At 46.4% G+C, this 19042-nt stretch overlaps 1 protein-coding gene across 1 annotated transcript; it reads left to right on the top strand.

The window, feature by feature from the left end:
* The first annotated feature begins 2841 nt into the window (after window positions 1-2841).
* On the top strand, window positions 2842-19042 carry WFDC1 (WAP four-disulfide core domain 1). The gene is made up of 7 exons (XM_030956367.1): window positions 2842-3133; window positions 9283-9481; window positions 10474-10557; window positions 13084-13224; window positions 14729-14770; window positions 15576-15650; window positions 16412-19042. Exons 1-6 carry the CDS (start codon window positions 2981-2983, stop codon window positions 15632-15634), a joined length of 678 nt encoding a protein of 225 aa, XP_030812227.1. The 5' UTR covers window positions 2842-2980; the 3' UTR covers window positions 15635-15650; window positions 16412-19042.

The following is a 19042-nucleotide window of genomic DNA, read 5'->3' as shown; positions in this document are numbered from 1 at the left end:
TTTACTCTGTGCAAGCAGCCATGTCATTTGTCACCTCTGAGCAGAGGAGCCGGGACATGGGTGGGAGCTCCTGGATGGGCTGGATCAAGGCGCAGGTATTAATATTGAAACAGAGTTTGTGAAAGGAATTGGAGACTCCTGTGGGGTCAGACAAAGCCCTCTGAGCAGTGAAAAATCAAATCAGAGGTGGGAGAGGTGGCAGGGTTGTGATTCATTCCTCTCTGGATGTGCTGAAGCTGCCTGAGTGAGCCTTTCAGTAACTGCAGCACAGCTTTCACCTGGTGTTGGATGGGATCTGGGTGGGGGTGACAGCGACCTGCAGGTGCTGAGCTCTGCCAGCATCCCCAGGGGACATTTCTGTCCTTAGGGAGTCACCTTTCCATGGGCTGGCCTGTGAGCTGCCCACAGCTGCCACGGGGTGAAGAGAGAAGCTTGGGGAAAAGGACCTGTTTGAAGGAAAACTGCGATAAATTCTGTTTTCAATGCCTGAGTGCAGCTCTGGGGCAGAGAAGAGCTGGTGAAATGGGGCAGAGCAGGCGACAGAGACCTGGAGCAGGAGACAGGGGCCTGGAGCAGGAGACAGAGACCTGGAGCAGGAGACAGGGGCCTGGAGCAGGTGACAGAGACCTGGAGCAGGAGACAGGGTCTTGGAGCAGGTGACAGGGGTCTGGAGCAGGTGACAGGGGCTTGGAGCAGGTAACAGGGACCTGGAGCAGGTGACAGGGGCCTGGGCAGGAGACAGGGGCTTGGAGCAGGTGACAGGGGCCTGGAGCAGGTGACAGGGACCTGGAGCAGGTGACAGGGGCCTGGAGCAGGTGACAGGGACCTGGAGCAGGTGACAGGGGCTTGGAGCAGGTGACAGGGGCCTGGAGCAGGTGACAGGGACCTGGAGCAGGTGACAGGGGCTTGGAGCAGGTGACAGGGACCTGGAGCAGGTGACAGGGGCTTGGAGCAGGTGACAGGGGCCTGGGCAGGAGGCAGGGACCTGGAGCTGTGCTCCCTGCAGGGACAGCCCTCTCAGCAGCCAGGTGCAGGGTGAAGCCTCCGTGGCACAAAATGCTCTCCAGCCCAAACACTCCCTCCCTGTCCCCTTCTGTGCCTGAAAGAGCTGTACCACGGGGCCACCTCAAACCCTGCCAGCCCCCAAAACCCTGCTGCACCTCTGGGGATGACTCTGTGGACCAAGCAGGGTTTACAGAAGCACAGCAGTGCAGGTTTATTGCACCTGCACAGGGAACCCCAGAGCTCCTTTGGGAATCCCAGACCGTGCAGAGACACAGCACTTGTGCTGTCCCACTGGGATCCCCCACCCTGTACTCTGCAGCTGTGAGGGAGGTGATTATTTCCAGTTTAACCCTTCATTCCCTTTCTCCCCATAAAATAATCCCTGCTTTTACTTCCCAGCAAAATTCCCTGGCATCAACTGAGCAGATTTTGTTCTAAGAACTTTTTTATAGCAGTAGAGATATAGAGAGAACTGCCCAAAGCACAGTTACTGATAGAAAAGCTTTAGGAACCTCAACTCCAAATAAATCAAATATATTCCCTTAACTACTGAGCTTTTTAAGGCACACCTTGCTCATTTTTCAGGTTCCCATCATCATATTCTGGCAAGCTTCAAGATGAAATCTTTGGCTTCCACCAGCGTGCAGCTATTGACACTTGGGCATGGATCAAAGTGAATTTCCACAGCTTTCAGGTATAAGGAATAATTGGAAGAATTTTTTTTTGTGTATGCACAGGGTGTAACACCCCTCTGCAGACCCATTTTAGAGTGGATATAAAATAAATCCAGCAAAGCTTCTCTCTGCTCAGCAGGGCTGCAGCTGGGGTAAAGGGAAGGCAAACAGGGCTTAGTGCCTGTATCTTGACAACTTTTGTGGTTCTGTTCCTTCCTTCACTGGAGGAGAAATTCAGGGGGAATTATAGAACAAACAGCCCCACATTTGGCTCAGCGAGCCCTCCTGATGTCTCTACAGTTAAACACACGCAGATAAACACATTTATACACACCAATGTGTATGAACGCCTTGTTCCTACAGCTCTCCTTTGCACCTGCTCTGTGTCCATCCCAGGCAGGATGCTGGGCACTTTCAGCTGACTCCACCAGTCCATTCCCATCCTGCAGGCCCTGGATGTCCACGGAGATGTCCAAAACCCCACGTCCACTCCTTCCGTGCCTCCCATTGTCAGGCCCAGCCTGACTCATGTCCCCTTCCTTGCTTTCTCTGTGTGCTCATGTAATTTCCGAGCCTCCTTCCTTCCCTATTCCACACCCCGATTTATTTTTTCCTAGCGGTCTTGCCCCTCCTTCTAAATAACTTTCAGAAAACCAACGTCACCGTGGCTTTAATGAAAGCCCCGGGATGTTTATCATGTCATTAAACCATTTCCTTCCAGATGAAGCTGTCACTTTGTCAAGGCGTGATGCAAACCCACAGCAGGAAGCGCACAAAGGGAGAGCCCACCAGGCTCTTGGGAAGTTTGGGTGAAGTGTTTGCAAAAAAAAATCTGCCGAGCCCACCCCTCCGAGACCTTCATTTCCCCCTGCGGCAGCTGTCATCTGATCCCACGCTTCGCCTCTGAATGGGGCTCTCGGAGGATGCCAGATGTGGGGAACAAAGGTCTAAAAATAATCTTTCCAAGTAATCTTCCCGTCCATCACTCAAGGAGAGCGTGAGCTTTGTGCGAACACGTGAGCCCAGAACCTGATCTAACTTCAACAAGTTCAACAGCAGCTCCCGGCTCCTGCCTCTGGGCTCCTTTTTGCTTTTTTTTTTTTTTTTTTTTTTTTTTTTTTTTTTTTTTTTTTTTTAATTCCTTCCCCTTTGCCTTCCCAGAAGCTGCGCAGGGAAAAGCTTGGAGCGCTCAGCCCTCGCTCTTTCTCCCTCCCTCCTCTCCTCCCTCCTCGCCCGCACCCCGACAGCTCCGGGGTCCTTTTCCCATCTCCGCCTGGAAAAAAAAAAAAAATAAATAAAAAATGAGTTCCAGGCTGCTTCCAGAGATGCAAAAAACCCTTTTCTGTAAGAAGCTCCTGGCTGCAGCGCTGTGTGTGCTGGTGGTGCTGCCGGAGCCGGGCTGTGCCAGGAGCCTCTGGAAACGCGCTCTGCTGAAAATGACGGAGAAATACGATGTGAGTGGGGCTGGGGGAATCGGGGGATGCTGGCCGAGAAAAGGGGAGTTATCCTGGCGTGGTTTGGGATAAAGGAGTGTTGGATCGGCGGGCTGGCTCTGTATCACAGCGACCCGTGAAGTTTTCCCAGGCTGTGCGGGATTTTTGCCACCTAGCTGCTGCAGGGGGAAGCTGGGGGAGCGGGGGGAGAGGTTTGGGATGGCACCGGCACCGCTTTCCCTGGAAATCCACCGGGGTAACCGGGAAAAGGGACCGGGGAGAAGGGGGATGCAAACCCTGCGGCTCCGGGGAGAGGTTTAGTGCGGGGGAAAATAATGGGATTTATTGCTTGGAGCAGCTCCTGTGCTGCCTTTTGGGGTAACAGTGGGTAAATGTGTGCTGGAGGGAGGGATGGGGGCATTGCCCCCGGTTCTGTGAATCCCTGGAGCACAGAGAGCTCAGCCCCACAGTGCCAGAGCAGCGTGCCCATCACCCTACAAAGGGTGGTGATCCCAGAAATCCATCCCTGTGGCAAACAGAGCTGCTGCCCATGCCCTGGCACACCCTGGGTGCCACCATCTGTGCCTGCCCCTGGCAGCCTGCAGGCTCCACAGGGCACTGGGCACAGCCAGCACCTCCAATCCCACTCTGCAGAGAGCTGCCCAGAGCACAGTTACTGCTGGAAAACCTTTAGGAACCTTCACTCTGGTTAAGCAGGAGTGCTGGAGCTGGAACTGGGACAGCAATGAGTGCAGGGGATGCTGCTGGGTCTTGCCCTGGTGTGTCTGGGCCAAACGACTGTCAGAGAGGGTCACAGAGGAAATGGGAATTGAAAAAAAAGAAGAAAATAATTTGCTAGTTTGAGTTTTGGGACTTGCTGTTTAAAAAAGAAAAAAAAAATTATAAATTTGAAATTTTTGCTTGATCCATTCAAGTTCCCTTAGAAAGCAGCACTGAGCCAATGTTTCTGCCCCTTGAATTGCTTGGGTGCAAACCCCCAACACTTTATTTTCTTATGCTCAGGTCTGACTGCATCTTCCAACCACTGCATGTGTATAAACAGCACCTCGGTGTCACAGGCAGATCCCTCCATCTGTTTTCTGCAGGTTTTAATTCCAAAAGGATGTTTTTGTGCCCGTGACTTTTAGGCTGATGTTTGTGCTTGGCAACATTTGGTTTGTGCAATGGCTGACTCAGAATTGTGACACACATCCCTTGGCCCCAATGGGAAAACTGAAATTCTGTATTGAATCCTTGAAATTGTGCAGAAAACATTGGGCTGATACTTGAAAGGCACCTCAGGATTTTGTAAAAAATCTTCATTATAGCTTCTCTTGGGCCAGGGTATCCTCTGGTTTGCACTTCAATTGGAAAATGATGACATAAAAAGCTGCATTTCCTGCAAAATCACTCACTGCAAAGTGCATTTATCTGGATGTTCTTCTGCCCTATTTCAAAGTGAACCTCACATTTAATAGGAACTATGAGGTGAATGACCCAGAGAGATAGGACAGGAGCAGAAGAGGAATTTACATGTTGATTTTCAGATAAGGAGCCAGCTCCCCTGGGGATACATCCTCTTCTTTCAACCTGCACTTCTTCAAAGGGCTGTTTTTCCTGGCAGCCCTGAATCCAGGTGCTACTGACCTGGCAGGCTCAGCTAGAATTGCTCATATTGACAGAAACATTGATCCAGGGAAAACAGAAAATGCTTTTCTTTCTCCTCCTCCGAGCCTTGTCAGGGGGAAAGCATCTGCTCTGCATCCTCTCTCCTGCAGCAGGAGGCACTTCTGGCAGCCCCTCTGCTTTCTCAGAGGGATGTTTTCTTTCCTACCAAATGCTGCGTGTTCCCTGTGGTTGGAAAAATCAGAGTCTGGGGGCAGAGCAGCTGATTTGTGAGTCATTTGGATAGAGGGATGACAGATGGAGGTGCTCATAGCAATGTGCAGCCATGTGGGACATGGGCCACAGGACCTGTAGGACCTGTCCCACCCCTGTGGGACCCCAAAGGACACAGCTCTGTGTGGTCTGAGCCCAGAAAATCTGAGGCTGCAGCAGGAGGAGTGCATCAGAAAAATGCTGGGTGCAGAATGATGGGCAGGAGTGAGGATGAGGAGCTGGCTGGGGTTTCATTCACCCTGAGAGAGGAAGGGTGTTGGCTGGCAAGGAGGGGTGAAATGGGGCTGGAGAAGGGGGAAAAAGGGATTGCAGTGAGGAGAAAAACCTGGCAGCCACAGTGGGATGCAGGAGCTGGGCTTTAAAACAAATCCATGTATTTTCCATAGGGATATTTGTCAAATTTAGTGATTTGCAGCTGGTGTTCTGCAGCCCCCATGCTCCAGGGACTGTTCCCAAGGGGCAGAGGGAGGGAGATACCTGGGAGTGGGTTCAGTTCATTATAAAACACCCATCAAGTCTGTTGGGAAAAACTGGGCCAGTCTGGATTTCATTCCACTGACAACTACAGCAAGTGTTGGAGAAAAATCCCAGCCTTCTTCTAAAGTTTTCCAGAAATGAAGAATTCCTCACAGCTGCTGTAATGCTCTTCCAACAATTTATTTACCCTCCAGCAGCCAGCTGTCATAAATCAGCCCTGGGGTACCCTCTTTGTGTTCTGGCCCCCAAATCCTCAGAGTAACCTGTGAGCAGAGCAGCCTCAGCTCCCCTTTGGAACCTACACACACACACAAACCTTTTTCTGTGTTTCCTGCTTTCCAGCCTTTTACTCATTATTGTGCATCTTTTGGAGCCCCCCCCAGTTCTGCAGGGTTCTTCCAACTGTGAACAGCAGATCCAAAATGACAAATCCTGAGCTAACAACAGGAGAAAATTATTCCCATTGCTTTGGTCTTGTCCTGGAGATTAAGCTGCTTCCAGGCTGATGTTTGCCACTTTGATCATCGCTGATGGGTGATTTTCCAGGTCTTTAATGGAAATTTTGGAGGATTCAAAATTCCCTCTGAGTCTGTATTTTATTTTTGTTTGTTTGTTTTATGGCCAGTGTTTGGGAACACCTGCCAGGGCCAGAGCTGGTGGTGGGAGGCTGAAATAAACCTCGTGTGTCACCTCGAGGGGCTCCATGCAGAATCTGAATTAGCAGAGAGCTGTGCTCTGACACAAACTCGGGGACCAGTTCCAGACACAAATAACAGGACAGAGCTGGGATTTTTGGGAGGCAGACTGCATCCCTCAGTTGCTATTGAAATTATGGCTGAGACTGAGTGATTCCATCCAGGTTCTTCCTCATCTTTGTTGACTTCCAGGGTTCCTCCGCTGAACTCTGAACTTTTCCCCTTACTTTGTTTCTGGTTATCTAAGGCAGATATTGCCATTAAATTATTTAATAAGTCTCACTGGGAAACAGAAATTTACCTCCTGCACTGAAAAACGTTTTTAAAGAAATTTTGACTGTCATCACAATCTGCAAAAATAATAAATCAGAGCCAAATTGTGAATGCTGGGAGAGCTTGTTAAAAACCTTAAAACCCAAACTTGGAGATGTCCTTAACCATGTTATTTTGGGGAATGAGGGAATCCTGTTTTGTGCACCCATAAACAAGGGGTTTTATTAAACCAAACAAGCAAAATATTCTTATTTTGAAAGCAATGAGTTGTGAGCAATAGGTGACCAGAGAAAATGGGCAGGGAGGTCATGAGGTACAAAGTTATTTGGCTACAACTGTTATATTGTTCCCCAACGGAAATTTCATTCATGGAGCCAGCTGTTCATTGCAATTTTGGCTTCTTGGGTTCTGAATCATCTGTGAAGCAACTGCAGTAATTGTTTGGTGGTTTTTTCATGTAGCCATTATTTGCCAGTATTATTTTGGTCCCATTTCCGTCTGCAGATGACCTTTCAAATAGAATGGTAAACTGTGACCTTCCAGGATGAGCACTCTCTCCAACAAGGAGACCTGTTCTGTGTTTGGAACTGCACAGATTTATTGCTCAGTGCTCCCTTATATCCCAAAATTATAGCTGATATGAAAATTTTATCTATTTAAAATCCACCAACCCAAAAAAAAAAAAAAAAAAACCCAAAAAAAGTGTATTTTCAATATCTTTGGTTTTAAAACATGTTTCAAATTTGGAGTGTTTGCAGCTTTTGAGGAATGGACAAATACAAGAGCTTGCACCTTCAGCATGGAAAACATCATCAAAATTGGGTTTTCCCAAACCTTTTTAGTGGTTTAAACAGCCTATCAGTTCATGGGAAAACAATGTCACAGAGGGGTTTTAAAGGAAAAAGCAGAAGAAATTTGTTTATTGGTATTGGGAATGGGGCAGGAGACTGTCATTAGTGAAAACATCAGTGATGGAGATGGAAGGAGCCCACTGAGGAGAGAGGTGCTACCAGGGACATTAGTCCCACATCCCAAAACAACACAGTGCCCCCATTTCCACTGCTTCCCTATCAAAGTGTTTTGGTGTCCTCATCATGAGGATGCCTGGAGTCTTCTCTCAGTTTCCCAGACAAGTAAAAAAGACTTTAAAGGATTTTCTAACCTAATTTTCAGTGCAATAATCTCAATTATAAATTGAGATATTGCAATTACAATAATTTAGTGCTTGTTTGGTGTCTCCAAAGCACTCCACTAAGGGGATCTCACAGTGCTGGGGGAGCTGCACAGTTAATTCTCCTCTCTGCTGAATGCTCAAAACCCACTTTGAAACCCCTTGTGATGTAGCATTAACATTCATTGAACATGATTCTTTCGCCCGGGATTTTCTCCTGGGAAGCTGAAAGATGGCGAGAGAGAAGGCCTCAGAGAAAAGGAAAACAATTCTTATCTCATTTGCTTCTCCTGTGCTTTGCTTATGTGGAATGTGTTTGGAGATTTTTTACCCACAGGTGATTGTTTCATTGATTTCATGTGAATTGTTCTGACTCATTGGCCAATCAGAGCCAAGCTGTGTCCAGACTCTGGAGAGAGCCACGAGTTTTCATTATTGTCTTTTTCATTCAATAAGTATCTTTTCTGTATTCTTTAGTATAGTATAGTGTCACTATAGGACACAAAATAACATGACCTGTACAGGCAGCTCTCTCAAGAGTAAAAAAAGAATTTTTAATTTCTGACTACAACATTTAAAGATTTCCAAAAGCGACAGTGGATTGGAGGGTGACAGTGCCACCTCTCCAATGACACTGGACGAACCAACAGTCCATCAAATTTCTCCTCTTCCATGAAAGGATGCAAAACATTAAGTTATTTATGTAAAGTGTGTGAGAAGGTTTGTTACAAGGATGTAAACATCAGAAGGCTTAGAAAAACAAAAAATGAGGGTGACAGTATAGTAGAGTATTCTTTATAGTATAATAAAGTAATAAATTAGCCTTCCGAGAGCACTGAATCAAATGCTGAAATGCATCGTCTTGGGTTGGAAAGACAGGAGTCTGCTAAGGAAGGCAGGAGCCGCCCCTGAAATGGAGAATGTAAACTCTCCCCACCCCTCCAAATTGCTACAAATTTTAAATTAAGGGGTTCTCAGGCAAAAATATGGGAGCAGGAAATAACAGTTCTTTAATGGGGAAGAAAAAAAAAGTATAAAATAAACAATGGCGTACACTAGAACAGCACTGACAGAGTCAGAACCCAACCTGATACCCTGTGGGTCAGGGTGTTGGTGGCAGTCCCATTGGAATTGTGGCCGCAGCCCTCCCGAAGTGTCAAGTGTGGTTCTGTGGGAGCAAGGGGGTCGTGTAGAGAAGGATCTATTCTTCCTCCAAAGATCCAGTGGAAGGAGAGGCAGATGCTGTTCCTCTGGGGAATCCAGTGGAGAAACCGTGCTGGTGTCTCAAAACCTCTGGATTATATCCGGGTAGCAATGCTTGGCTCCTCCCTCTGGGCTCACATCTCCCAATGGGATGTTATAGTTCTTATCAGTCATGCAGTGACATTCAATAGCTGTTATCAGCAATGTCCCCTCCCGAGGGAGAAGTGATTGTGGTCACTCAAAGAGAGAGATAAGGCAAACTGCTCACTTGACAAAGGCAATCTGCCATACAGATGGCAATTGAAAACATCTTGCATTGCAATCTGGAACAATCATTCTCTCCCCTTGTTGGGGTAGCCTGCTTTAACAACACCTCGTCCCGCTTCCTCCGGCGGGATGTTCCGTAACTCACCTTACAGCGAACCTGACTTCCTTTTCTTCTCTTTGCAAAGGATTATGAGTACCCTCTTCATTCTCACAGCTCCCAGCAGCAGCAGAAGAGCGACCGGTGCCCGCCGCCGCCGCAGAGCCTGCCGGAGCGCGCCTGCGAGGTGCCCAGCTGCCGCTCCGACGCCGAGTGCCAGCGCCACAAGCGCTGCTGCTACAACGGCTGCATCTACGCCTGCCTTGAGTCTGTGCAGCCCCCGCCAGGTACAGGGAGCCCCGGGGGAGCTGGGAGTGAGGGGAGCTTGTGGGGATGGGGGCAGTGGTGGGGGTGGGCTTCAGGTGTGTTGGCGCGGGGTGGGAGTTGGAGCGCGGGTTCTGTTCTGCACTTGGGGTTTCCGCAGGGTTGAGGAGTGAAAAGGGTGTCCAAGGAAAGCTGGTGTGGCAAAATTTCCACTTGGGTGAGTTGTAGAAGTCACTCAAGGCCAGTTATTTTCCTGGGATGGTATTTTTCATGCCCCATCCCTGGAAGTGTCCAAGGACAGGCAAGCTGGTGTGGCAAAATTTCTACTTGGGTGAGTTGTAGAAGTCACTTAAGGCCAGTTATTTTCCTGGAATGGCATTTTCCATTCTCCAGCTCTAGAAGTGACCAACAAAAGCTGGTGTGGCAAAATTTCCTCTTGGATGAATTGTAGAAGTCACTCAAGGCCAGTTCTTTCCCTGGCACGGCATTTTCCATGCCCCATCCCTAGAAGTGTCCAAGGACAGGTTGGATGAGTCTTGGAGCAGCCAGGGATAGTGAAAGGTGTCCCTGCCCACAGCAAGGGATTGGAATGAGGTGATCCTTAAGGTTCTTTCCAATCCAAACCCCACATTCTGTGTTCCTGTGTTTCTATACTCAGGAAAAGAGGCAATCCTGGCCTGAATTAGTGCTGATGGAAGTGAGGCAGCCAGCTCACCATCCCCTGCCATGGGAATGGGAATGGGAATGGGAATGGGAAATGGGAATGGGAATGGGAATGGGAATGGGAAGCAGCAGCTGCTTGAGCCTCTAGGACAGCAGGTTCTTGTGGCCCTGGACAACATCCATGTCTCCCTTTCCACTGGGACAACAAAAACATGAATGTAAGTCCAAATCAGATCAATCCATCAGGCAGCCTCCTCACAGGCCCACAGAGGAAATCCATGACTTTTCCATAACTCTGTGCCCTGTGGTTGCTACATCTTGACACCGTGGTCTCTTATTTCTGTCTCTGCAGTCCTGGACTGGCTGGTTCAGCCCAAGCCCCGCTGGCTGGGAGGCAATGGGTGGCTTTTGGATGGCCCAGAGGAAGTCTTACAAGGTACAGGACATTTCTCTGTCTTCTCTGCAATATCCATGATCCCACAAAGGCCCTGCAGAATGAATCCCTCGTACACAGAGCTTGCCTGGGATGTTGGGCTGCTGGGGCTGCTGGTGTTTGTCTGGAGTTTCCACAGGAATAACTCTGTGTGGTGCTGGGAGCTGCTTTCTGCTGCAGTAAATACTTTTTATGGATATGGATTATCCAGCAGAGCACTAGGAATGCTGCAGGGGCCTGGGCTTGTACCCATTCTTCAAATAATTAGAGATATATCTTCCTTTTAGAAAAAGGCTTTGTCATCATACACATAATTTTCTGCCAGCTTCCTGAGAGAGTGTGGGTGGACTTGGAATGGGAGATCCTTTAATCCAGAGTGGCCTCATCACCCAGATGCCTTGGGCTGGGGCTGTGGCTCTTGGATCTGAAGGTGACTTGGACAGGAGCCCTGGCAAACTGCTGCAGAGCTGTGCCAACTGGGCCATCTAAATTTGGAGGCTGACAATGAGATTGAGCTTCTCAGGTTCATTACATAGGAAAAGGGTTTTAATTAATTTTTTACAATACCTAAAACTGAAATAAGGAGGGAGTCAGGAGGTGGGAAGAGAAGATTTCTTCTGTGAGGCATTCGCAGGTGTATGGACACCTGAAGTTTTGGGGTTTTTCATGGAAAAGTTAACCCAGCTTTTGATCAGCTTTAGTCAGATCCAGGTAGTGCCAATAAATTCCCCTCTTTGGTCTTACACAGATGGTTTTAGACTCACTGAGCCTCAACTCTCATCTATTATGGAAACTCCAAGTACTTGAAGAGAAAATTCTGCCTCCAGCTCATTGGAGCTGCACAGCTAGAAACAAGATAAAATAGGTTCCTCCTCATCCATCCTTGTCATGCTTATATTATTTGTTCTTATCTGAACACCTTCATCTCAGCTTGAGGGAGTAATTAGGGAAGCAAGAGCCATCAGTCATGGCATGAGAATTACAGCAGAGGTGCTTGGAATTAAAAATGGGAGGGAGGAGTGGCCCTGCAGAGTCTGTACATGCAGTGGCCACAAATACTGCCCAGGTCCTGCTTTGCCTTCCCATTCTGAGCTGCACTTGCTGCCTGTCCCAGGTCAGAGTGGTGAAACCTCTGTTTGGGACAGGGGTGGCACTGCCTGACCCCTCAGTGAGTCACACCTGAGGTTTGGATTCAGCAGCAGGTCTGTGGGTGTGGAGCAGAGAGCAGAGCAGCACAATGCCAGCTTCCTGCTCATGTTCCAACTCCTCTCCCAGCCCAGAGCCTGGTGGGACACACTTGTCCCTGCCTGGGGAGAACAGCCCCATGGGGGGATCATCCTGCACGGTGGGCACTGATCATGCCTCTTTGGGCTACCTAAAAACAGAGGTCAGACAAAATTAGGAGGATAAAAAGCAGTTTATTTATATTTTTTGAAAGATCTCCAGGTGCATTTAGGGCAGACAAAGCCCCCCAGGGGCTACACCCAAAATGGACAATGGATCACAGGTTTTCACACTTTTATAAGTTTGATCCATTTACATATTGGGGTCAATTGTCCAATTACAGCTTCAGGTTATGAAGTCCCATCCTCCTATTTTGCTCTCTTCAATTCGCTGTTGTTTGCACTTTTTGGGCCTGAAGCTGCAACAGTGCCCTTGGTCCTGGGACTGGAAAAGGATTGTTTTGTGTGACTAAACTGTGAAGAGTTTATGTGAAGTTCATAGTCACACACCAATGCTGTACAAAATCTGAAAAATACAAAAGCTAAAAGAATTGCAGGATTACAAATACATGAAAAACATACAAGCTAAAACCCTGCAGCATCACTGGTGGGCAGTGCCCACCCCACAGCTGGCACACAGGCTGTGGGGAGGGTTTGTGCAGGGAATGGGGCTGAGCTGGAACAGAGGCTGGACAGAGTTAAAGGAATAAAGTAGGGATTTATTAAAAGGATACTTCTTGGGCAGTATAGGAGCTAGGCCATGGCTACACCCAAGATGGACCACAAGTTTTCATACTTTTATAAGTTTGGTCCATTTACATATTGGGGTCAATTGTCCAATTACAGCTTCAGGTTATGAAGTGCCATCCACCCAGTTTGCTCTTCTCAGTTGACAGTTTTTTATGCTTTTTGGGCCTGAAGCTGCAATGGTGTCCTTGGGCTGGAAAAGGATTGTTTTGTCTGACTGAGCTGTGAGGAGAACTTGCTAACACTTTATATGAAGCTCAGAGTCACACACCAGTGAAGTACATAATCTGAAAGATACAGAAGTTAAACTTAAGGCATCACACCAAAGAATTGCAGGATTACAAATACATGAAAAACATATTAAACTAAAACCCTGCAGCACCAGTGGCGGGTGGTGTCCACCCCAGAGCTGGCACACAGGCTGTGGGGAGGGTTTGTGCAGGGAACGGGGCTGAGCCGTGCCAGGAGGGGCCAGCCCCCGTGGCAAGGAGCCTGAGGTGGGGTGGTGGCCGTGTTGGGGTCCCTGTGGGTGTCACAGCATGAGGGGTTTCTCTTGCAGCTGAGGCCTGCAGCACCACGGAGGACGGGGACGAGCCCCTGCACTGCCCCACGGGCTACGAGTGCCACATCATCAACCCAGGCAACACGGCCGAGGGCATCCCCAACAGGGGCCAGTGCATCAAGCTCCGGGGAAACCCAGGTGGGTCAGGGCAGGAAACCTCCCTCGGTGGGATGAGGCCCTTTTCTGACTCCCAGATGGGGCAGCTGGGAGGCGTTTTAAAAACTTGTATTCCATTTTCGGTCTCAGGCGAAGGGTGAGACAATACAGATGGTATAATGCACGCCATCACAATCAGAAGCTAACTTCTGATTGTGCTAATTTCTTAATTATAATGCATTATAAGCATTTATTGGCCTATCAGCTTTAGACACACCATGCTGTAAATGCCTTAAAGCCAATAATCTAAAATTACCCCTTGTGAGTCCCACAACATTGCATCTTTCATGGTTCTGTTTCTCCAAAGTATCTACTCTTATTTGCAAGGCCACCCTTTGAAACTTGTTTCTAGCTCCATTTCTCTCTCAGCAATGTTTGTCCTATTCCATGGCGTTTCTAAGTCAGCACTTCTTGTCTCAAGGTTTGCATACAGATGCACACACTGTGTGAGCTTTCTGTCAGGCTTTGAGAATTCCCTATAAATCTATTTGCCACATTTTCCCCCCTCTCTTGAATGGAAAAAACCTCTTGTGCATGCTGATGTTTGCAGGGCAGAAGCAGAAGGGAAGGGACCAGGACACCAGGACACTCATGCCAGTGTCCTCTGGGGCTGTGTCTGTGTGTGCTGTTACTACACAGCACAAAAATTAGAAATATTTATAAGTTACTACACTCTTCAATGAGAAATCTGAGTGTTAAATTCCAGTTTTGTCTTCTGACTTTGCTCTCTGCATCCAAAACTTTGTTGCCTTCATTCTGCTGATGCATTTGCCCAAAAAAGAATTTCATACGTGCCAAAATATTTTCCAGGAAAGCTCATAGCATGTTTAGATATCCATTGAATGGTAGGATATGTACATTGGCACTGAGCTACAAATCACCTCAGAGCTGAGACATGAGGCATCAGTTTTGCCATTTGGTCACTGTAAAAAACAGGAGAAGCATCAAACCAGGTCTCTGAGCTGCTTCCAAAACAGATTAAGAGTTTTTCCATCATCTCTTTTATAACCTTTTATTTAATAACCAATCCATAGTAACCAATGTAATGCAGAACCGTGGGGATCTTAGACATGAAGTATTTCTAAGGGCTTAAATAATTTTATAAATGGTAAACAGAACAACCTAGCTGGAACTTGAATTATGTAAAATGCTAAAAGATGGTCTGAAAGGTTACCCAAATTTTATTTCATTTGGGAAAGCCTGTGATTCCTTGACTTGCAGCTATTGAAAAGGTTATAAAATGCTAGTGGCAATTCTCACTCTTATGGCAAATGAGTTGTGTCCACAGAGCCCTGTAATCTCAGCAGTTTATAAGAGGTTTATAGCAACCCAAATTACTTCAGCCACAGAGGACTTTTATTTCCCTCATTGTGAGGTCATTATTTCCCTATCTCTAATTTCTCTGTGCCACACACAGCAGGTCAGAGTTTAACACAAAAAATGAAGGTTGACTGGGTATGTTCTCACCATGAACCCTCTTTTCCAGATGGACACAACCTGAGGCATAAGTATTACAAGGAATATTTTGGTAAGCTTCTGGCATGAAGTGTTTGTTGTTGCTATTATTATTATTATTATTATTATTATTATTAAGCTTTATCATTCTTGCAGTGCTTACAAGGAATTTTGTGCTTATGAAATGAAGGTTTGTACATAGAAAAAAAAAAAAATTCTTTATCTTCAACTCTCTATGCTTTGGTCAGATCTTATTTTAAGATCCACAATGTCCTAACTGTGGACTCTTGAGAACCAGAATTTTCAGCTGTGACAGAATGAGTTAAGTGATGCAGCCTTCTGCCAGGGGAACCACCCAGACCAATAATCTTTTTTTATTATTATTATTTTTAAGCGTATTTTTGGAGCTTTGCTCTTGGCCCAGGACTCTTCTGTGTTGCAGCTGAACACAGAGCTCTGTCAAAAGCAGGGTCTTGGACTGTGGTTAAGAGATAAGGGATGGTGGAGCCCAGTGAATTCCCTCAGAGGTGTCAGGTCCCTCTCGCAAATCTGGGGCTCAGAGAAAGCAGGAGCATCTCCCACATCTTTCCTCATAATTCCAAAGCTCCTGGTTCCTCCCTCTTGGATCTGGATCAGATTGGAAGTGACATTCAGGTATAACTAGACAGCATCTTTGACATAAGATTTCCAAACAGCCAAATTTGGCCACTTTGGCTGTTAAAACCATGAGAGGATTTCCTTTCCTCTCTTCCAGTGTGGGCTAGCCCAGCTATCTGTTAAATAATGATATCAATAAACCTGCACTGCTGAGGGAACCTCGAGAAACCATTGACCACAGCCCAACCCAAAACCTGACTTTGCTGATGTTTGTTTTACAGGGAGCAATTCCAACAATTTGGTTGGCTATGTGAAAAACCAGCAGAAGCATTTAGGCTAATTGAAGGTGTGCCTGGGTAAGTGCCCTGCGAATAAAGGGAAAGCTGGGTGGAAATAGCTGGTGCTTAGAATGCAATTATTCACAGAAACATTGTCTGAGGGTGGTGTTTCCTCTGAGCAAAATGCTGGAGTAAGGACAGCACCTTAAACCCTGTGCAGGTGCATGAAACACTCTCATTCCACCAGACACACCTGATTTCTTGGCAGAACCTTTGCCTTGTGGGCATTTAGAGGATGAAAAACAATTGGTGTTCCTTAATACTTTAAACTTTGTGTTTAGAGGCTTCTTCTAGCACAGATGTAACTGGGCCTGCCAGACAAATTAAAAAGTTGTTTATTCTGGCCTGACTGCAAAAAGGGTCAGTCTTGCAAATCCTTCAGCACATGGGGGGTTTTGTGGGATAATTTTCTGTGTGTGAACACTTGTGCTGAGCAGTGGCACCACTCATGTGAGCAAAGGCACATTGATGTGGCCAGAGCCAAGCCAACAGCAAAAGCTCAGTCTGTTTTATCAGCCTTGCATCAGGCAAGAATGAAAATATTTATTACACCAAAAGTTCTGTCCCAAGATGGTTTTCTCAACACTTTCAGCTTCACTTTAAAGTTAACTTGGGTTTAGCTGGGAGTTGTGAAAACAAAGAGTTCAGTACCTACGTCAGGCTGGCTGTTAAGATTGCTCAGCTACTTAAGGACAAGTTCTGCGCAAACATCCTAGGAAGGATAAATATTTTAATTCCTCTTCCTCTTTTTTTTCTTTTGTTGTTTGGTTTTCACGCAGCTGGACCACTCTGTCAAGGAATGCTTTACCCAGCAGCTTTCTGGTCCCAGATCTCCACATCTCCAGCACCCCCTGATCCCTGCCCATCACTGACAAAAAAATTCATTATCCAAGGAACGGGATGAATTCAGATTTTAGCCCCACCAGGAAGGGGAGAAATGTGATCTCCTGAAGGAAACCGCATTGCTTATCAGCTGCCCTTCTACAAATGAAATGCAAACACCTCCAAGGGATCCCTGAAAGCCACAGTGCCATGATCAGGCTGCTGACACAGAGCCAGCCCTTCATGTGCTTGTTGTGTGACCAATTCAGATTTCAGGCCTGTGAACACAACCCAGTGACGTCAGAATTCTAACTAAATATCATCTCTAAGTTGCTTTAAAATAGGTGAGACTAAAGAGGTTCTCTGGATCAAATCCAGTGCCTGCCTGTCTGGAACAACCCCTTTAAAGAAGCCCTTTCATCAGCTTAAAATTCAAAGAAACCTGCAAAGAAACCTTCTTCTTTTCCTATTTACATCCAGATAAAAACCAGGCTTGACACCCACTCTAAATGGCTAAACCTGAAGTTTTAAAAATTTGAGGAAGTTTAAGCTAGAAGAAAAACAGCTTTATAAATGCTTTAGGTTACTTTCCTCTTCTCAGTCTGGTGAGCTGCAGACTGAGAGTTAATAATGGAACAGATTCCTTCCTACAATATCCAGGCTGACACACAAATGCATGCCAGGTTTTGTAATGTGCTGCTTTTAGCCAGCACAGCTAATACTCACAAAATCTGGGGGCTTGTACCTGCAAAATCTCAGCAAGAGGCCTGAAGTCTGGATAATTTGTTAAATGTGTTAGAAAATCAAACCCAGGATATTTTTGTGTGCTGAAAAGGATTGTCTGGCAGATGGGCCACTGCTCCTCAGGAGTCCTGAACCTTTGTGTTGATTTCCCTAAATCCTTAAAGTCTGGATATTGGTATTTGGGCCTCACAGCTTCTATTTAGCTGTTTACCATTATGCAATGGAAAACACATTTTCTATTAAGGTTTTCCTTTCCTGTGGCAGTCCTGAAGGGACAGTTGCATTTATTGTGACAAACCAGCCAGAATTGTCTGGCAGAAAAGCCACATTTGCTCCATGGTGTAGTCCATGTCCCCATCTGCCTGCATGACATTAACATTTTCATTTGCACAGTAGTAGCACTGCATATAAATACCCAATTCACAAATGCAAGCCCCTGCTTCCACTCACAAAATATAGGATTTTTTTTTCCCACTCACTAAATGGTTTAAGCCAAATCCAAGACACCTATAAAACTCGTGATACTTTGCACATGACATTTGCAGCTGGAGAGATGGAAGGTGCCAAACTGCTCTTCTGTTTCTTATTCTAAACACACTCCTGGGTGCTTTACAGAGCAAAGGAACAGCTGAAGGGCTCCACATTTTCCTCAATATCTCCATTTGTTGAACTCATTCTTTTCCAAAGTGCAAGATATTAAATGCAGCACCATATTTGGGCAGAGCTGTTTCTAGAATTTTATCCTATACAGATTCCTGCAGTGAGATCTTAATTCCAGCTTGGACACAGGAGCCACAGAACCAGAGAATTTTGGAATGGTTTTGGAAGGGAGTTTGAAGCTCATCACCTTCCACTAGACCAGGTTGTCCAGGCTCCAATCCATATTTTATAGTTCCAATCTTTGTTCAGACAAGAAACTTATCACTTATCCTACTGCAGCCTTGCTCCTCTGTGCTGCTCAGTGAAATGGATTGATTTTGTTCAGCATTACTTCCTGCAGGAAAAAAAAATCAAATTCTGATTATATGAGCAAAGCCCTCCAGTGATCACTGCTGGCCCCAAAGGGTAAATGCCAAAATGTTCTATTTTAAACTAAAAAATTCCTAAAACCTTGTGAGAAGTTAGTTGAAAAACTGGTGGCGTGCATTCACAAATTTGAAAGATCTAAACTTCAAATCTCAACCTAATCTCTCAAAGCAGCCCAAAATATGCTTAATTTGAGTGGACACATTCACTTCAGTGTCTGTTTTCTTTGTAGCTGCAGAAGCACATACCTGACCACCTGGGTGGGACAGTACAGGTATTTTCGGCTTGCAAAAGGAATTAAAATTTAAAAAAAGAAAAAAAAAAGAAAATTGACAAATAAATAATTTGATGATGAATTTCTGTTTACTGGGTGTTTCACAGCCATCACCCTTCTATAGTGGTGCTATAATGCTCAGGGGGATTTTTCCAATTTAATTCAAGTTATTAATTGTCAAACTCAGAAACAAAAGCCACAGAAGGGACTTGACAAAGTGCTGAAATGTGAAACTCAGACACTGAAATGAAAACACAGAGCAGGTGAGCTGTCCTCAGCTGCTCTGCTCTCCAGAAACAGATGCTCCATCAGCAGCCTGGTGCAGCACAGTAGGAAATGCCTGGTGCAGGATGTTTTTAACATTTTCATGACCACTCTGCAGCGTGTTTGGTGCTATGATAACCTTCCTGTGTGTCACTGAGTGCTGCACTGCCCACAGCCCCCCACATCCCCGAGGATCTGGGCAGCCCCAGGAGGCCCCTCCCTGGTTTGTGCTGTTCAGGTTCTGCTTTGGTGCTCAATAAAAAGTGACCAGTCTATTTTT

The sequence above is a fragment of the Camarhynchus parvulus genome, chromosome 11, assembly GCF_901933205.1.
Source record: "Camarhynchus parvulus chromosome 11, STF_HiC, whole genome shotgun sequence".
Classification (NCBI taxonomy): Eukaryota; Metazoa; Chordata; class Aves; order Passeriformes; family Thraupidae; genus Camarhynchus; species Camarhynchus parvulus.
Note: the sequence above shows the minus strand (reverse complement) of the source record. Positions and strands in the feature narration are given on the sequence as shown.